Below are 17,377 nucleotides of genomic sequence, written 5' to 3' on the forward strand. Positions count from 1 at the left end.
GGAAAAGAGGATAAAAACGTGCGCTCTCCTGGCTGGCAGTCGGTCTGTCCACCCACGCTGGGCGACTGCTGTAACTGTAATACCTCCTGAAGGTGAGCGTGAGGCCCTTATCAGTCCCAGCTTCTGTCGAGAGCTGGGAGAACTCCCTGGCGACAGCCTTTGAAGGCATGTATTTGATGTCAAATTCAGGCCCGTGGCGGAGAGGAACCACCCGACGAGAGGGTGGCAGGGGGTGAGGGGAAACGCTTGGTGGTGGGGGAGAAAGGGGGCGAGTGCCGTGCCACCCAGAGTAGATCAGAGGGCCGCTGTCTGTCCGTTTGTCTACGGACTCCGGACCAGCTCTGACATGGGCGGGGGGCGGGGGTTACGCGGAACTCCGGCGGAGGTTCGGGAAGCTCAGTTCCCTTTTCAAACAGCGGGAACTCCGGCAGAGAGCACATTACACCGAGCAGAGCGCTTCGCCCGTTTCTGTCCTGAGGTTCTGGGAGGAAACGACCATGAGAGTGGATCTGAGCTTGATTTTCACTGTGGTAGGGAGTGTGTGTGCACGTGTGTGTGTTTGGAGGGGGGATTCGTGTAACGCCAAAAACAAATTCCCGAAGAATGTAGTGTGTAAGTACTCTTGCTCTATACAGATCCCAGACTCTTTCAGGGTGGGAGTGTTTCCTGCAGTGCTCCATTCATCACAATGGGAAGGGCCTACAGGATCTCAGAGCCTGCTCTCCCACTGCTCTCCGCCACGCAGATACTCGCTCTGCCAGCAGCAAGCAAACATATTTACCTCTGATCCCAGTTCTTTATGCCCAAACATGAAGAACGTCCTTTCTGTTGCTCCTTTTGAAGTGAAGTGGCCTGACTGGGTGTCTTAAATTCACCCAAAATCCATTAACCTGATGAAGCCGATAGCCAGCCCACAGTGGTTCTGGGTCTGAAAGGTGGGTCTGAGATCCAGTATTCCTGGGCAGAGTCCTGAGTGACCTCAATCTCTCATTTTTCCCCCCACTGTCCCAGGGGCCAGCCCTCCTGACCCAGAGCTCCACTCGGTTTCCAGTAAATGGCTGCAGACTGCTCGCCTTGTTCCGGGGCCAACTTTCTGCCTGTAACCCCCGCCAAAAGGATGGCCATAAAGAGGTCTCTGTTCGGGAGCCGAGTGGGAACAGGCAGCCCATACACGGGACACACCACCCTCTGCTCCTGCTGCACGGCGCGGCTTGTGCACGTTCGCCACATTGCCGTTCGGCCCAAGCGACGTGCCAGTTCTCACAAGCGGGCAACACAAGCGATCTTATCTGCGTGCAAATGGGAGCCAAACGCTCTTGGTGTGGTGGGGTTTGCCCAAACCCCATCCAGCCACGCTCTCGACCCTCACAACGGCCTTCCTCAGGCCCGTTTCTGGAAGGTTGTCGGAGTAACAGCAGTGAGCTCTGTACCCAGCACAAGCGACGCACAGACCCTCTCTTGGTCCAGAGCTCATTCGCGGTACCTGTGCCAACTACTCATGCGTCCCCAGGCTTTTTACTGAATGTTTTTACTCCAATGTTTTAATGGTCATTATTCACACACCCAATATTTGCACTGCAGAATTGGACCCTTAACAAATATTTACCACAATGTATGGAAAAGAAATATTATTAAAGTGACGACTGGCCAGTGTTTTAATGAGTGGTGTAGATGCACTCCCAGAGTTTTACAGCTCCTGGCACTGTTTCAGCTTGAGTTGTGTCCAGATAAAGCATTTAAAATGAATTGAGAGTTTTGATTGTGCATCTCGACGTGAGCGGAACACAGGAAACCCTCTGTGCGAAAACACCCCGAGGCTAGAGTGCGCATTTAGGTGCCGAAACCCGGGAGATGAGCCCCCACAAGTCTGTGTAAACTGCGATAACACACACACACACACACACACCCCAAAACACACGCGTTTCAACACCATACCCACATAAAATACACTTGTAATGGTATTGAAGATGGAGAACATCAGTGAACGCAAGTTAGTTATGAATCGCATAAATATTTCCGTATTAAGACAGCCAGCAGACATACAATATGCAAACCACTTTCTCAAACAAACTCCTTTGTAGAAACTACTTAAAAAGGTCTGAGAAGAAACCTTACTAAATAAGTAATGTGATATTCAAATTTCTGAGGCCCGGCTGGAATTAATAGCAGCATTACAATGGGGGTTCATATATACATGTGCTGCCAACAAAGGAGTCTAAACCGCTCTCGGAGCAGAGAGACCGTGAGATCTTTGAAGAGTAATTCTTACCTCAGCACCCCTGCAGGGAGGAAGGTCCTTCTAGTTGTGGCATGCTGCTAATACCAGAGAGCTATTATCTGTGTGTGGTAGGCATGGGTTCCCGAGCCTGTTTGCACTGTATGTGCTCATCCTGCTCAGTGCCGCTGCTTCCCACAATTTTCAAGGCTATCCCGATTGGTTAAGATACCGTGACTTAACGAGTGTCGCCAGGTCTAAAACTCCTGTTGCCACGGCGTACGCGATTTTGGCTAGGTTTATATTTTACACGGGTTGTCTCGAATGTATTCAACGATGACAGTGGAGACAAACCTGTCTTAATTTTTCTAAGTATGACATTTGAGGTCGTAAGTAAGTGTTTTGACATGTTTAATGGCCGACAATGATTTAACTGAGTGGCGCAGCAATCTGTGGTGCTTTGAGTAACACACCACAACAGAAGCATTACTTAATTTAACCTTGCCACCACTGCTACTTGGATTACTGTGGTTTTATACATCACTTCTGTCTTGATGAAAGTACATTTGAAGTAAGACATCAGAGGAGGCTAAATGGTGATATCCTTCACCTTTCAATGAGTACTATTGACAAGTTATACAATAGATAATATGATACTGCTAAATCTCACATAGTGTGGAAAATCCGCCCCTTCTCTTAGATTTTTGGAGTTCTGTTGACTTTGTGGTGAAAAAAGAGTCTCTCCCTGTTCTGTGACTGGATTGCGTAGAACAGAAGACACCAGGCAGTCCGTTTCCATGTAAAACATTCCTCTCCTCTCCAAGGTGTCCCCCTCCACCAACCTCCCCCCCCAATTTTCCCATCGGTCCTTTTACACCGCACGCACAGACAACACAATGACAGAATAAAACTCAAGGAACTTGTCTCGTTTGAAGTCGGGAGACAATTCGGAATAATTTATCGCCGCACACTTTATAGTTTGAGACACAAATAGGAGGCCTCCTCTGACAGGTACTATTATTGAAGACTCCTCGATCCGCCCTTTCTGACAAGACGTTACTTGAGCCGCTCTTTCAGAGATCAGACTCGGGCTGCTGCAGGCCTCTGAGCTAAGGAACCGGAGGAATCTATCTCTTAATCAGCACCTGTCATTTCAGAAGGCTTCCATCACATCACCACCATGGGTGGCTCAGCCCGTGTCAGAGGTAGCTGAGAAAGAGAGATGCTGTCTTTCATCGAGATGGCAGGGTAGGGAAAGTAGGGCTCTTGTAATGCAGAGGCTAATATTGCAACAGTATCCTCTGCTGTCCGACATAGAGAGCTTGCGTCAGATGCTCAGCGGTTTAGCATAGCTTCAGACGGGGGAGGCGCTAGCTTCCTGAGACTTGTCCTGTGAGGATGATCCCCTCTACACTGTGTTCAGGAGGGGCAGCAGAGGTGGTGTGTCACCCCTCATTATGCCACACAGTCACTGAAGCCGAACTAGGGAGAAATGGGGAAACCAGAAGAAATGGCGTCCCCCAAGGGTCAAGCACAGGTCCAGTATCATGTATTGTTTGCCGGGCCAACCAACAGATTTGTTCTTGCCTTTTTACCGTGGCCCCCGCTACTCTTGCACTGCAAGGTGATGCAGTCTTGTCCGTACCTCTGCATCGCTTCTCTTCATTTCTGTAAAACTGCATCTGCGGCTGGGCCTGAAGGCACTCCTCTGCTGCTTGGTTCGGAACTTTAAGCGAATTTGCTTTCGCACCCCGTCTTACGCGATAGCAAATTATATGCATATTGATCCATTTGTTTGTTTGATACTTTATTTGAATCACCTTTTTGATGCTTATTTTTTGATACATCCATATACTACTGATTACATTACAACACAATAGACAAAACCTGTGCATGTTTTTTTGCTGCTTATCTCTGGAGCCTGTGATCTACGACGACAATACAAGCAAAAGGATAACAGGTGTGTTGAAGCGATGCGTTCATAGCCTACTATTCCACCCTTGTAGGGCAGTGGCTAAAAGTTTGTTTTTGTTATTGATAGCCACTATAAGCAGTGACCCAGAAACAAACAAGTGTGTGAAGTCTACACTCCGCCTTTCCAGTAATGCGTTTTGGGGCTTTAAAGTTCTCCATGAGCACGGAGGGTGACGAAATATACAAAGAGCGGCAGTAAAGACTCTCCTGAGAAGTTGTGTCTCAGGTTGTAAATAATGTGCATATTCACATGATTAATATTTGATTCCTGCACGTGTCTGTTCACACAAGCATTATTGTATTCCAGGTGTATTGTGTAAGAATTTTTAGATCCTTTCCATTATTGCATGAAAAGAACGTTCCGGCAGGATTTGTGCCCACGGGGCATGTGCGTCAGCTAGCGCCTTGGCAAACACAAACTGTTGACATGGAACATGTATTTAACTAGCCCACTCTTAATGCAGCCTAAACAAAACTGATTGGCTGGTAGGATGGAGCAGGTTTGTTTGTTTGAAAAAGGAATGCAGCAGGCCACAACTACACTATACAAGACTGGGAAGATCTGAATCTCATCCCAAACAAAATGAGCGCGGTCCGGATCAAAGGGAGAAGAGGAGCTCTGTTTTCCTCATCTGCTCCATCTTCGCCCAGCTTCTGAAACTGTGGGGGAGGATTCTGGGTATTAATTACTCCTCTCCAAAAACATGTCAGCGTACATCCACGGGGAATCGTTCATCTGCGTGTAAACAAAAGTTCAGGGCCCTCCTGAGTGCGGTTCACCTCACTCCAGGATTTACTGAGAGAGTATCTGTTTTCTGCTTTCCGTTTATGAGTTCTGGCTCTCGGAAAACCTCTTGGACTTCTCGCCAGGTCTTCTGTACGACGCAGAACCTTTAACACCAGAGCGCGGTGTCTTGGATTTACTGTCCAATAAAACCTATCAAACATTGTCTCCTTAAACGTGGCCACCTGCGGTCACGCTTTTTCAAAAGCTCATTTGTGTGTGAAAATGTTTGTCATCGTCTTACTCACAGGTGCAGCTGTAGGTCCGTAGCTGTCAATCATTTGGAGTGGTATACGTATGTGTAACAGAGGGGTAGACATGTATGGTATAATAGGTAGGTACAGTAGGCAGTTCTGCGGATCTGCTCCTAACAGTGCACTGAACAAACAATGACCGATTGAGGGCCGGGCAGTATCATCTGAAAGCTCAGCCAGAGAATGTGGCCTTTGTTCAACACTTAGTCACAGAGCACTGGAGGCAGAAAGCGCAGATTTAGGAATTAATGGGGCACGATCGCAGTGACTCGCCCTCAAAGCCCCAGGCTGTTTTTCAGTCCTCTCAATGAGTATACTAGAGAGAGAGAGGGGGGGGGGGGAGAGAGAAGGATGAGCGGGAGAGGGATGAGAGGGGGGTGAGAGAGAGAGCGAGAGACAGCGAGAGAGAGGGAGGAGGGGGTTCTGTGGTCAGGTTCATGGTTATGAACTCTGTATAAATACTGAATGAAGCTGCAACTCGGATGAGGAGGTGGTTTCAGTTGAAATTCTTCCTGTTGTCCTGGGTCAGGCTTTAGTCTGAGGCTGACTCGCTCCATCTCACAGGTCATTTGATGAAAAGGTCATCAGGTAGTGCTTATGATTATGTGGCCACTGGAATATACCGTGCGCATTGTTTTTATGCATTTTTCGTATTTTTATTACATATAATATTCATAAAAGTATTATTGCCACTCTAACTGGCTGTTCTGGAGATTAGTTCAGCTCTTTAAGGTGTAAGATCACAAATAGGTGATAAGAATGTTCTTACCAGAACATTCTAATGCTGATATAACAATCACCACTGGTAATTCAATGTAATTGAGTTCTAGAACACTTAGAATGTTGAAGAAACATTCCAAAACACCTCCTCTACTCTTCAGAGGTTTAAAAGTGTTAGCGGTGCCTGCGAAAGTTTGCGGCGGTATAAGAAAAAAAGAAGGCTTTTCCGAGTCCGGCGTGCTGCTTAAAGTCACGTGACACCGCGCCGCAGACGGGACGGTCCCCAGTGTGTGGAAACGCAGCGCTCGAGGCCTCCCGTCATCCCGCCGGCAGTGAAGAAGCTGTCCCGCGCACTCGCGGAAAAGGAAAAAAAAAAGAAAAGGGAAGCGTCCCACTGCTGCTCTTATGACAGCTTTGACAAAATAACCTGCGCCCTCATTATGTTATATGCAAACAATGATAAAGGGGACCGCGCGCGGATGTCATGTTAAGCAATCGAGGAGGGGACCTTTGACACGCTGCCGCGAGCGGATAACAAAGCGCCGGAGGCTACCGACAAATGACACCACACTTAATTTGCTGCGCAATGTTCGTGTAATTAGATGAATTTGGCACAGGCAGAGCAAAAGACAGCTAGATCAAGGTCTTGATGTATTAGGGGTCCACTGTCAAGATCAAATCACATTAATCAAGGTGGCCGAGAACAGAGACGGAATTTTTTCCCGACTTTCCAGCCCCGGTGATGAATAGCTCTGCTTCTCCCCGGCACCCGGCATGTATCACCATCAAATCTGTGAATTTTAATGGAACAGCACAATTTCCACAACTCTATTGATTTTCCCCCTTTTTTAAGATAGAGGTAAACTCGGACAGGGGGCCTTCGAGCGGCTCCGTTAAAACACTGCTTCGGCGACTGCGTTGTAGCACTGGCAGTCTTAACACAAAAGCGGGATGGAGCTTCCCAGAATCACCCCGCAGACGCGCGTAAGTCCGTCCACCTGAAACCGAAGTGGGTCGAACACACGCTATTCACCGAACTGGGAAATGAGCCTTAATTACAGTTTTATGGCTTAGTAGCTTATTTCCATAATTGCTATTTATGCACAAACAACTCCTTGGTAGGATATTAGACTGTTGTAACTGGATGGGTGGATGGGACTAGGGCTCTGAGCATGCCCAGTAGGTCAGGGGTCTCTCTGGCTATACAGCGGCAGAATGAAATAATAGGAGGGGAGGTGTTAGCGTTCTCTTTTACCCAGATTAAGCTGCTGTTTATCAGATTTTTGTCTCTCTCTGATATCTGTCTGGTGAGCTTATCTGGAAGGGTTCTCTCTCATTGATATGTAATGTAGTGCTAGTTGACTGGGGTAAATAAATCTTATAATTCTTTTTTTTTTTTTAAACCCCACTGCATCTGAATTGAAAAAGGCTCTTTGCCTAAAATCATCCCAAAATTAACCCCACTTCCCTCTGTATCTTCACAGCACCCGAATACATAAACCCATACGACATACAGACTATGCAGAAATACATTCACAGACTTACACACTCAGAGATACACAGACCCACAGAAATATACACTCAGACACACTCACAGACCTGCTCTCACAGTAATACACTCACAGACCTGCTCTCACAGTAATACACTCACAGACCTGCTCTCACAGTAATACACACTCACAGACCTGCTCTCACAGTAATACACACTCACAGACCTGCTCTCACAGTAATACACACTCACAGACATGCTCTCACAGTAATACACACTCACAGACATGCTCTCACAGTAATACACACTCACAGACATGCTCTCACAGTAATACACACTCACAGACCTGCTCTCACAGTAATACACACTCACAGACCTGCTCTCACAGTAATACACACTCACAGACCTGCTCTCACAGTAATACACACTCACAGACCTGCTCTCACAGTAATATACACTCACAGACATGCTCTCACAGTAATACACACTCACAGACATACAGAAAGCACAATCTTCTCAATGCCTCCTGCCTACACCGGTGTGAAAAAGAAGCCCATTCAAAAGCGCCCACCTCAAGTGCAATCCATAACCTTCCCTTGAACCAAATGCTAAATAAACACCCTCGATTGTTTAACAACTAATAAAATCATATTTACTTCAAGTACAATTTACAAACTGGCAGACTGAGCAGGTTAATATATTTACATGAACTCTCGTGTCAGTTGAGCGCACGCGGCAGTGGGCGTGGGACTTACCCGTGCATGGCGTGCAGGGCGTGCGGCTCGTAATGGTACCTCCCCTCGTGGTGACGCACGTCGATGGGGATCGGCGTGTGGAAGGTGGGGAATATGTGGTGCGGGGCTGCGGAAGAGACAGCAGGATAGAGGGAGAGAAAAAGAGAGGGGGGGCTTTTAAAAAAAAGCTGGTGTTTTCAAAAAAAAAAAAAAAAAGTTCAAAGGCAAAAGCGCTACAATAAAGCAACATGAATTTCAGAGCGACCCGAGTCGTTTCGTGTAAAATATTGGCACTATCACACAAGAGAAGTGGAATAAATAAATAATCAAAGTCATCCTAAGAAATCCTACATCTCGAACATAAAAGATACCCAACTGGGCTTTTGACAAAGACCTGCAGCTAGACTAGTCTTTGAACTGGGGGAGATGATAGGGCCGACAGCGGCCCGACGCAAACGGGGGCTGACAGCTTTGGGAAAACCCCCTTCTCTGCCCCTGCTGCAGCTGCGCATCCCTGCCATTCAAAGCAGCCCTCCACAGGGGCGTCTGCGCAGTCACCTCAGCCCTGCATGTGCCGTCATACTTACTAACCCTTTATGGAGTACGATCAGAACTACGCGATTACAATGTTCTTAACTGAACATTCTAATGCCGATGTCACAATCACAGTAATGAACGATGAACGATTCCCCGTGGATGTACGCTGACATGTTTTTGGAGAGGAGTAATTAATACCCAGATTCCTCCCCCACAGTAATTCAGTAATGGAGTTCTAGAACACTGAAATAGAATGTTAAAAAAACATTTTGAAACACCTAACCTTCAATGGATTAAGATGTAATATCACAAGTATGTAATTGGAATGTTTTTAAGTGAACATTCTAATGCTGATGTAACAATCACTTCTGGTTCTAGAACACTGAAATAGAATGTTGAAAAAGCATTAAGCATTAAAGGGTTAAGATGTAAGATCACAAATATGTGATTAGAATGTTCTTAACTGAACAATTTTCTGAACTAAATGTTCTTAACTGAACATTCTAATGCTGATGTAACAATCACTACTGGTAATTGAAAGTGATGGGAGTTCTAGAACACTGAACAAGAATGTTGACATCACATAAAAAAATACAAATAAAACTCTTCAAAGGGTTAAATCAAGAGCTAATGGCTACCAGCCCCATAGCAAGCACCCTTTCCCCCCTCCAAACAAATGGCCCCCTTTTTTTGCCTGCTATCTGAGGATCTCAAACTATGTGGGACCAGGGGCAATAATTAATACTGTTCAGGCACAGGCAGGACTTCTCATATATGTCTGAGGCCTTTAAAATAAAACAACTGCTGCATTTATTTGAAGTTACAGCAAAGTAATTGGAACCTTTTAGTCAGCTGGTCTGCAGAACCTGTCTAATTACAACCTTCCACTTCCACTTGTACTGGGAGCATTTCTTTGACATTACAGCTTTCTCGCGCGCTGCTTTTTTATTTGTGAGAACCCCCCCCCCCCCCCGCAACAATCACCGTCTTCCCGTAAGTCGTTGGCTCGGGCTGTCTTATTAAAAACAAGCCCTCGTTAATTGCTGTGATTACAAGTAACTGCAGTTAATCTTTAGTATGCTTAAGCCTCATTTTAATGGTGTATGAAGGGTGTTTTTGGTATCAAAAGCTTATTTTTTTTTTTTTTACTGAGTTTTGTTTCTCATTAAGACTTTTTTCGCTCTTGTGACGCTAAGCTTTCCTGCAGTTTCCGACAGTGCCCTCAGTTCCTTCTCCTCCCTCGTAATCAAAGTGTTTCTACTGCGTTTGCGAATGTTTCTATCTGTGCAGTTTCACACGTCCTAATTGTAAACTCATGTGACATTCTTCTGCCGGGAGAAGAGGTGGCAGCAGATCTCTGGATCGTATTAAAATTCTTCAGCCGGCAAGTAAAAGCAGAGACCAGAGGGGTCAGTGCAGATCATTATCTGTACCTGAGAACTGTGCCTGTGTGTGTACGTGTGCGTGTGTATACTTTCTGTGTGTGTGCCTGTGTGTGTGTATGTTTGTGTACATTTGTGTATGTTTGTGTGTTTGCTTGGCTTTGTGTGTGTGTGTACGTTCTTTGTGTGTGTGTATGTCTGTGCACACGTGCTTATGTGCAAACACACATGACTGTGCATGGGTGTGTGTAAATGTGCGTGTGTGTGCTTGGCTTTGTGTGTGCGTGATTTCTGTGTGTTTGTGCGTGTGTCTGTGTGTGTGCATACATGTGTGTATCTGCATGCATGCTCTATGTGTGCTTATGTGCAAACACATGACTGTATATGTGTGCACACGTGTAGATGACTGTGTGTCTGTGCTTGCATGTGTGTCTGTGCTTGCTTGCGTGTGTGTGTAGATGACTGTGTGTCTGTTTTGTGTCTATGCTGGCATGTGAGTCTGTCTGTGCCTGCGTGTTTGTATGTGTGTGAGTGTGAGTGTGTGTGTGTGTGCGTGTGTGCATGTGCGTGTGCGTGCGTGTGTGTGTGTGTGGGTCTGTTTTGTGTCTGTGCTTGCGTGTGAGTCTGTCTGTGCTTGCGTGAGTGTTTGAGTGTGTGTGTGTGTGTGTATGCGTGCATGCGTGTGTGTGAGAGTGTGTGTGTGTGAGTCTGTCTGTGCTTGCGTGCGTGTGCATGTGTGTGTGTGTGAGTGTGTGTGTGTGTGCATGTGTGTGAGTGTGAGTGTGAGTGTCTGTGTGTGCGTGTGTGTGTGTGTGTGTGTGTGTGTGTGTGTGTACCTCAGGGGTCCAGGCAGACAGGACTTGTGTGTCAGCATTCCTAGTGCATTTCTTTCACTTAGCCCTGACAGAGTGACGGACAGGCCTGTCCCAGCGGCCGGGGAGCGGCCCCCTGTGCAGGCAGTCTGAGCGTGGAGTCTGATGCACAATCCCCACAGCTCTGTCTGTAGGTGTGCTCTTAGTCTCCAGGCACTTGTGCTTAGCATTTTTCTCTACTGTCTGAGCTTTATTTAGTGTTTATTTCACAAAGGGCCACCAACTCCTGTTCTCCCACAAATAGAGGATTTAGAAAAGATTTATAGCCAAAATACTATCATAGTGACTGCAAGGACATATATAAGTAAATATAAAAATAGTAAGTTTTATTTGTAGTTGGGACAGAAAAGCCATGGTCATGCCTGTCACACCAGTGTAGTGTATAAAATCGTTTTTAGTGTGTGACTCACACACCATTTCTTGCCTCCCTGGTCCTTTGTCATGGAACTGGCTGCAGGCTGTGTTTAACGGATTTAAAACATGCAGTGAAATACGCCTGAGAGACAAAATGCACAGAGTGCAACTGCTATACACACACTAAATCAGTAAATCAGTAACTGTAAGGCACACAGCACAACTAAGTTACATAATGCAACTAATTCACAGCACAACTGTAATGCACACGGCTCAACTGTAATGCACACAGCACAACTGTAATGCACACAGCTCAACTGTAATGCACAGAGCTTAACTGTAATGCACAGCACAACTGTAATGCACACAGCCCAACTGTAATGCACACAGCACAACTGTAATGCACAGAGCTTAACTGTAATGTACAGCACAACTGTAATGCAGAGCTTAACTGTAATACGCACAGCCCAACTGTAATGCACACAGCACAACTGTAATGCACAGCACAACTATAATGCACACAGCACAACTGTAATGCACACAGCTCAACTGTAATGCACAGCACAACTGTAATGCACAGCACAACTGTAATGTACACAGCTCAACTGTAATGCACACAGCACAACTGTAATGTACGCTGCACAACTGTAATGCACACAGCACAACTGTAATGCACACAGCACAACTGCAATGCTCACAGCACAACTGTAATGCACACAGCACAACTGTAATGCTCACAGCACAACTGTAATGTACGCAGCACAACTGTAATGCACAGCACAACTAATGCACACAGCTCAACTGTAATGCACACAGCACAACTGTAATGCACACAGCAAAACTGTAATGCACACAGCACAACTGTAATGCACACAGCACAACTGTAATGCTCACAGCACAACTGTAATGCACACAGCACAACTGTAATGCTCACAGCTCAACTGTCATTCACACAGCACAACTGTAATGCACACAGCACAACTGTAATGCACACAGCACAACTGTAATGCTCACAGCATTTGGCTTGTGCCAAACCCTCCCCCACCCGGGGATAAGAGCGGCTCCGTTTCTGAAACCCGTCGGAGGATGCGTCCAGGCAAACGGGCCCCCCCATTCTGCGACAGGCAGGCGGACATCTTCCAGGGAGAGGCAGCCAGCGGCATAAAGGGCCTCTGTGTGCGCACACGGGTGGTTGAGTGGGCGCAAGCAAAACAGCTTTATTCAGAGTCCAGCCCCGAGTTAATGCTCCATTAATAATGGGGCGGGAGAGGGGTCGGGGGGAGGCCCGGGACAAAGGGCTGGAGGGAACCGGGCCGCCAAAACATGACCGAGCGGATCGGCCCAAAACACCCCTGGAATTCTCCTCCGCTGAAGTCATCGAATGCCTACTGGTGCTCCTCCTCCTGCTCCTACTGCTAGTGGTGTGAAAATTCATTTCCTCAGAGAACCCCTCACTTCCCAATAATTTCCTCCCAAAACCTGAGATGTTTCTGTACGTTTCTATATATTCTAATCCCGGAACGACTTAGAAACGCGAGTAACCCACAAGTGCGTGTGAGCAACCAACATATCAGTAACTGTATGCGTAACATACCGTATGAATAATTTAACACTGTTCTTTGTGCTTAGAATTAACAATGAACTATTAACAATTCATATTAAAAACAGACAAAACTAGCCTAAATTAAAGAGCAGAAATGGATACGGTCTAAACCGAGGCCAGCAGTTATCTCAGCACTGCCGACTAATCATCACATTAGTGTATATTATATCTGTTAGTATTAGAAGTTTAAAATTTTCACATACCAATACAGCCCCACTGCAGTCCGCAAAACACACTAATTTCCCCATAAACACACTCGCCTCCCCCTTAAGTGCCATTAAAAGCATCCTCTACAGAAAAGAGCTGAATGTGTACTTGTGTAGCGGGGGGGTTTGCGGTCGTCGTATTCGGGATGCGGGCATGTTCCCACCGGCCCCCTCCCCCCGGGGGGGAACGCGGTTGGACCATCCCGGGCCGGTCAGCTGACCGGGGGGCGTTGGGGGGATTGACCGAAGCGGAGCTTATTCCATCACCCGGACAGCCCCATTGTTCCGACTTGATGGCGAGAACAAAAGGAGAGCGCTCTGGAGAGTTCAAGGAGGCCCGTTTACCTGATTTACTGAGCCCCAAGCCCCCCTCCCCACCTCCCCCGGGGGGCTGGCAGACCAGGGGTGTCCTGCGCAGGCCCACACTTCTATTAGTCTTTGGGGTGATAACATTTGTTTTTACATCTGGAGGAAGGCTGGAGGGAGACTGGGGGCTTTTCGCAGCACTTCCTCTGCACAGGCGCACAAACGCTGGCCTTCTGCTGTGGGGAGCTTTCGCAAGCACTCAGCCAGCCGGTCGGAAAACCGCCCGAGTATGATTACGTTTGCCGCGCTAATAATCACGTTAGCATTGGACCTGGGTCGTTGTTTGGGATTCAAATACTCTTCTACACTGTACTGAGCCTGGTGTAAAATCCAGCTATGACCAGCTTGAACTGAGCAGCTACCAAAACATAGCTTGAGCTGGTTTTTTTCAGCAGGGTGGAACCAATGAAATACTCTGAAAGTGCAAACCCTGCCTTCTGGTCCTGGTGCAATTGCACCAGGCAAGATCAATCGAGCACAGAAAAAGTATTAGAATTCAAAACATTTGTGTTTGGCCCAGGTCTGATTGGCATATATTATAATTGTTATATGCCCACTCTTAAATGATTCATATGCCAATGGAGGCCCGATGCAGTATCCAAAACACACAAATTTCTCCCATAAACGCACTTGTTTCCACCTTAATTGGTGCTAAAAGCGTTTGCTACGGAAAAGAGCTGAACGCTTGTTCCGCAAGCTTGCTCCATTCGACAGTGTGACGCAGTCACCTTTCCACCTTGCGGAACACCCCTCATAAAATGTTTGCTTTATTTTTCATCCATGATTTCTGCACCCTGCAGAATCTCCCGTGAGCCAACGAGGCCACGGTGGGAATCGTCCTGCCTCTTTTGTTTCTGACTTAAGCAGGGTTTGATCTCGTTAAGACAAAGCCAGGTGCTAAACGGCAACAAAAGGTGCCCTGAGCCTCGCGGCGAAGGGGAAAACATTCACTTTTCATGTCTGAGGGGAGCCCAGATCCGCGGCAGGCTTTGTAGTGGAGGGCTTCATCCTCGACAGGAAGTGCTCATCCTCGCAGGAAGTGCTCAATAGCAATAATAATATCCTGAGAAGCGAAACCCTGGGCTGTGTAATTAAAAAGCTTTTCTGTCTCCTTCAGAAAACGAGGAGGGGAGTAAAGGGGGGGAGGGGTGGGGGGGGGGGATTTAAATTCAGACAGGAAATTCCAACAGAATAAGCTGGCTCGTGTCCTAACGACACAGCGCCATGCCAACGGCGCTGCTTTGCACCCTGGGAAACCGACAGGCCGACCCGAAGCCTGTGACGGCCGATCTTTTTGGTGGGCTGCAGTTTATTACCGACTGTACAGCGAAATAAATGAATACAAGCGTCCAAGCCAAGCACACCCCACTGACTGCAGCTGAAATCCATATATTAGGTGGGTAAGCCTGTGTTTTCTTATGCTATCCTGTAACTGAGTGAGTTACACACTGTATGACATCCTTATTTAGTCTGCAGAGATAATTTTCCCAAGACTTTGGTTAATCATGGCGACAAAAGGGATTATGGTTTTTAGATGGATGCACGTAACTGCTCAGAGCAATGAAAGCAGGCATTAAGTGAATGGGCCTTTTCTTTGAATAGCACAAGGGGGTTTGTAAAATGATACATTTTTCTCCCCCCCCCCCATTGATGTGGGTTTTCTCAACAGAGGCTAAGTAGATTAGGTTTGGGATTCCCGTCTTTTAAATGGCAGGTAGAGTCGAGATGCTTAAGTCCGCGATTTAAAGTGGCTCCAACTTCAGTCAATCAAACTACATTTGTAAATGTTTTCAGTTCTGCCTTGGATTACAGTGTTGCAACACATTCCTGTTTTTAATATTTTAGTGTTTAGTATTTTAATATTTCAGTATTTTCAAATATTTTTTAAAGATTGTTTTTTTAATACAAAGGAGCAGATGAAACGTTGAGTTGAGTTAACAAGGCTGTGCCAAACAGTCTTCCACAAACAATGCATCATTTGAACTGTCAAACATGCTAATGTTTTCTTGCTTATATGACAGGAAATAAAATGTTTAGGCCTCAGAAAGTACATTTTCCATTAACTAATATTTTATCACTCCAAAAAGTCCATTAATTGAGTCCTCCACATACCGTTGAAGAAAGAGTTTCCTTCACTGTTGTCTTGGAAAGGGATTAAAAGGTCCTAAAGGTCTTGCCATCTTAAACGTTAATATGGGTTCAATGGAGAGGGATTTTACTGATATGTAAGACAGAGAAAATGGAGGAACATCAGTATTATCGAGAGGGAAAATCTTTCCCCTGAAGATTTGATTTGTTCCCAAAAACTAGGGAGAAGCAACTCCACAGTAGGCAAAACACGTGGAGCAGATGAATATGTGCAATTGCAATTCTGAAAAGTGTGTCCACCGCCTACATTTCAGGACACAAACGGCTCTAGGAAGGAGGCCAGGATAACATCTGTTGCATGCGAGCCGGCGGGACTGGAAGGCGAAGGCCCCCGTCCTCGCGTCCGTGGCGCGTTGTCATACACGTCTGACTCCAGATGGGGTCGATCTTCGTCCAGTTCCGCATCCTGAGTGCTTTCCTGTCCATGTTTACCCAGAATGGACCTGCTGGGCTTTCTCAGCCACAATCTGTTTGGTCTAACACCATTCATAAATCTGCCATATCGCACACACACACACACGCTCGCTCGTGTACACACACGCGCACACACTGACTCACACACACACACACGCTTGCTTGTGTACACACACGCGCACACACTGACTCACACACACACAGGCGCGCTCACACACACACAAGTGCACACATGCACACACACATGCATACACTCACACACACACATGCACACACACACACACACACACACATGCACACACACACACACACACACACACAGACTCAAGCACAAACACATGCGCACACACACACATACACACACTCACACACAAACACACACATGCGCAGACACACACATACAGGCTCATACACACACAGTCTCATGCACAAACGCACACACACATACTCACGCATGAGCACACGCACAAACACACACACACGCACGCACAGACTCACACACACACACACACACACACACACACACACAGCCATTGGAGCGAGCCGTGTGTATATGTGGGTTCCAGACGCTCTGTTTTCCAGCCTGTCTGTGGCGTCTCAGCCGGTGGATGTGATTCGTCTGCTCCAGACTGGGGCGGAGACTCATTTTGTTTGGCCAGGTTCCTGGATTTTCCTAACATTAAACCCCGGGCTTAGCTATGGCACTTTCCTGCTGTTTTACTAATATACACACGCAGTCGCAGACAATGCATGCACAAGCGAACGCTGTTAAAAAAAATACAAATTTCATTTTCGCAGAACGCTTGGCAGGCTCAACAAAGCTCTTGATCATGTTCGATTCAACACTGAATTATTGAAGTGTGAACTATTTCAAGCATTGTGTGTGGTAATTTGCTTTTACATGTAGAAACAGTAGATTGTCTCATTTATTTAATTGATTAAACAATCGTCTAGTCTAGTGCTATATACTTATTAGATTCTTAGGACAAAATGCAAGGTTGTGTAGCAAGGTAAAATGTATTTATTTCTTTATTTACATATCTATACATATACATGCATGTACCTGTCCACTCTTAAAGGGGCAGTGCATACTTGTTCACTCTTAAAGGGGCAGTGCATACCTGTTCACTCTTAAAGGGGCAGCGCATACCTGTCCACTCTTAAAGGGGCAGTGCATACTTGTTCACTCTTAAAGGGGCAGTGCATACCTGTTCACGCTTAAAGGGGCAGCGCATACCTGTTCACTCTTAAAGGGGCAACATGTACCTGCCCACTCTTAAATGGGCACCGTAGGGATGTCCACTCTTAAAGGGGCAGCGTGTACC

At 46.6% G+C, this 17,377-nt stretch overlaps 1 protein-coding gene across 1 annotated transcript in view; it reads right to left on the reverse strand.

The window, feature by feature from the left end:
* Positions 1 to 17,377, reverse strand: part of gli2a (GLI family zinc finger 2a) — a 103,928-nt gene that overhangs the window by 34,802 nt on the left and 51,749 nt on the right. The window contains exon 3 of the mRNA XM_061234887.1: positions 8,192 to 8,297. Coding sequence (XP_061090871.1) covers positions 8,192 to 8,297 — 106 coding nt within the window. The remainder of the gene's footprint in view (positions 1 to 8,191; positions 8,298 to 17,377) is intronic.

This window comes from Conger conger, chromosome 3, assembly GCF_963514075.1.
Source record: "Conger conger chromosome 3, fConCon1.1, whole genome shotgun sequence".
In the NCBI taxonomy this organism is placed as follows: Eukaryota; Metazoa; Chordata; class Actinopteri; order Anguilliformes; family Congridae; genus Conger; species Conger conger.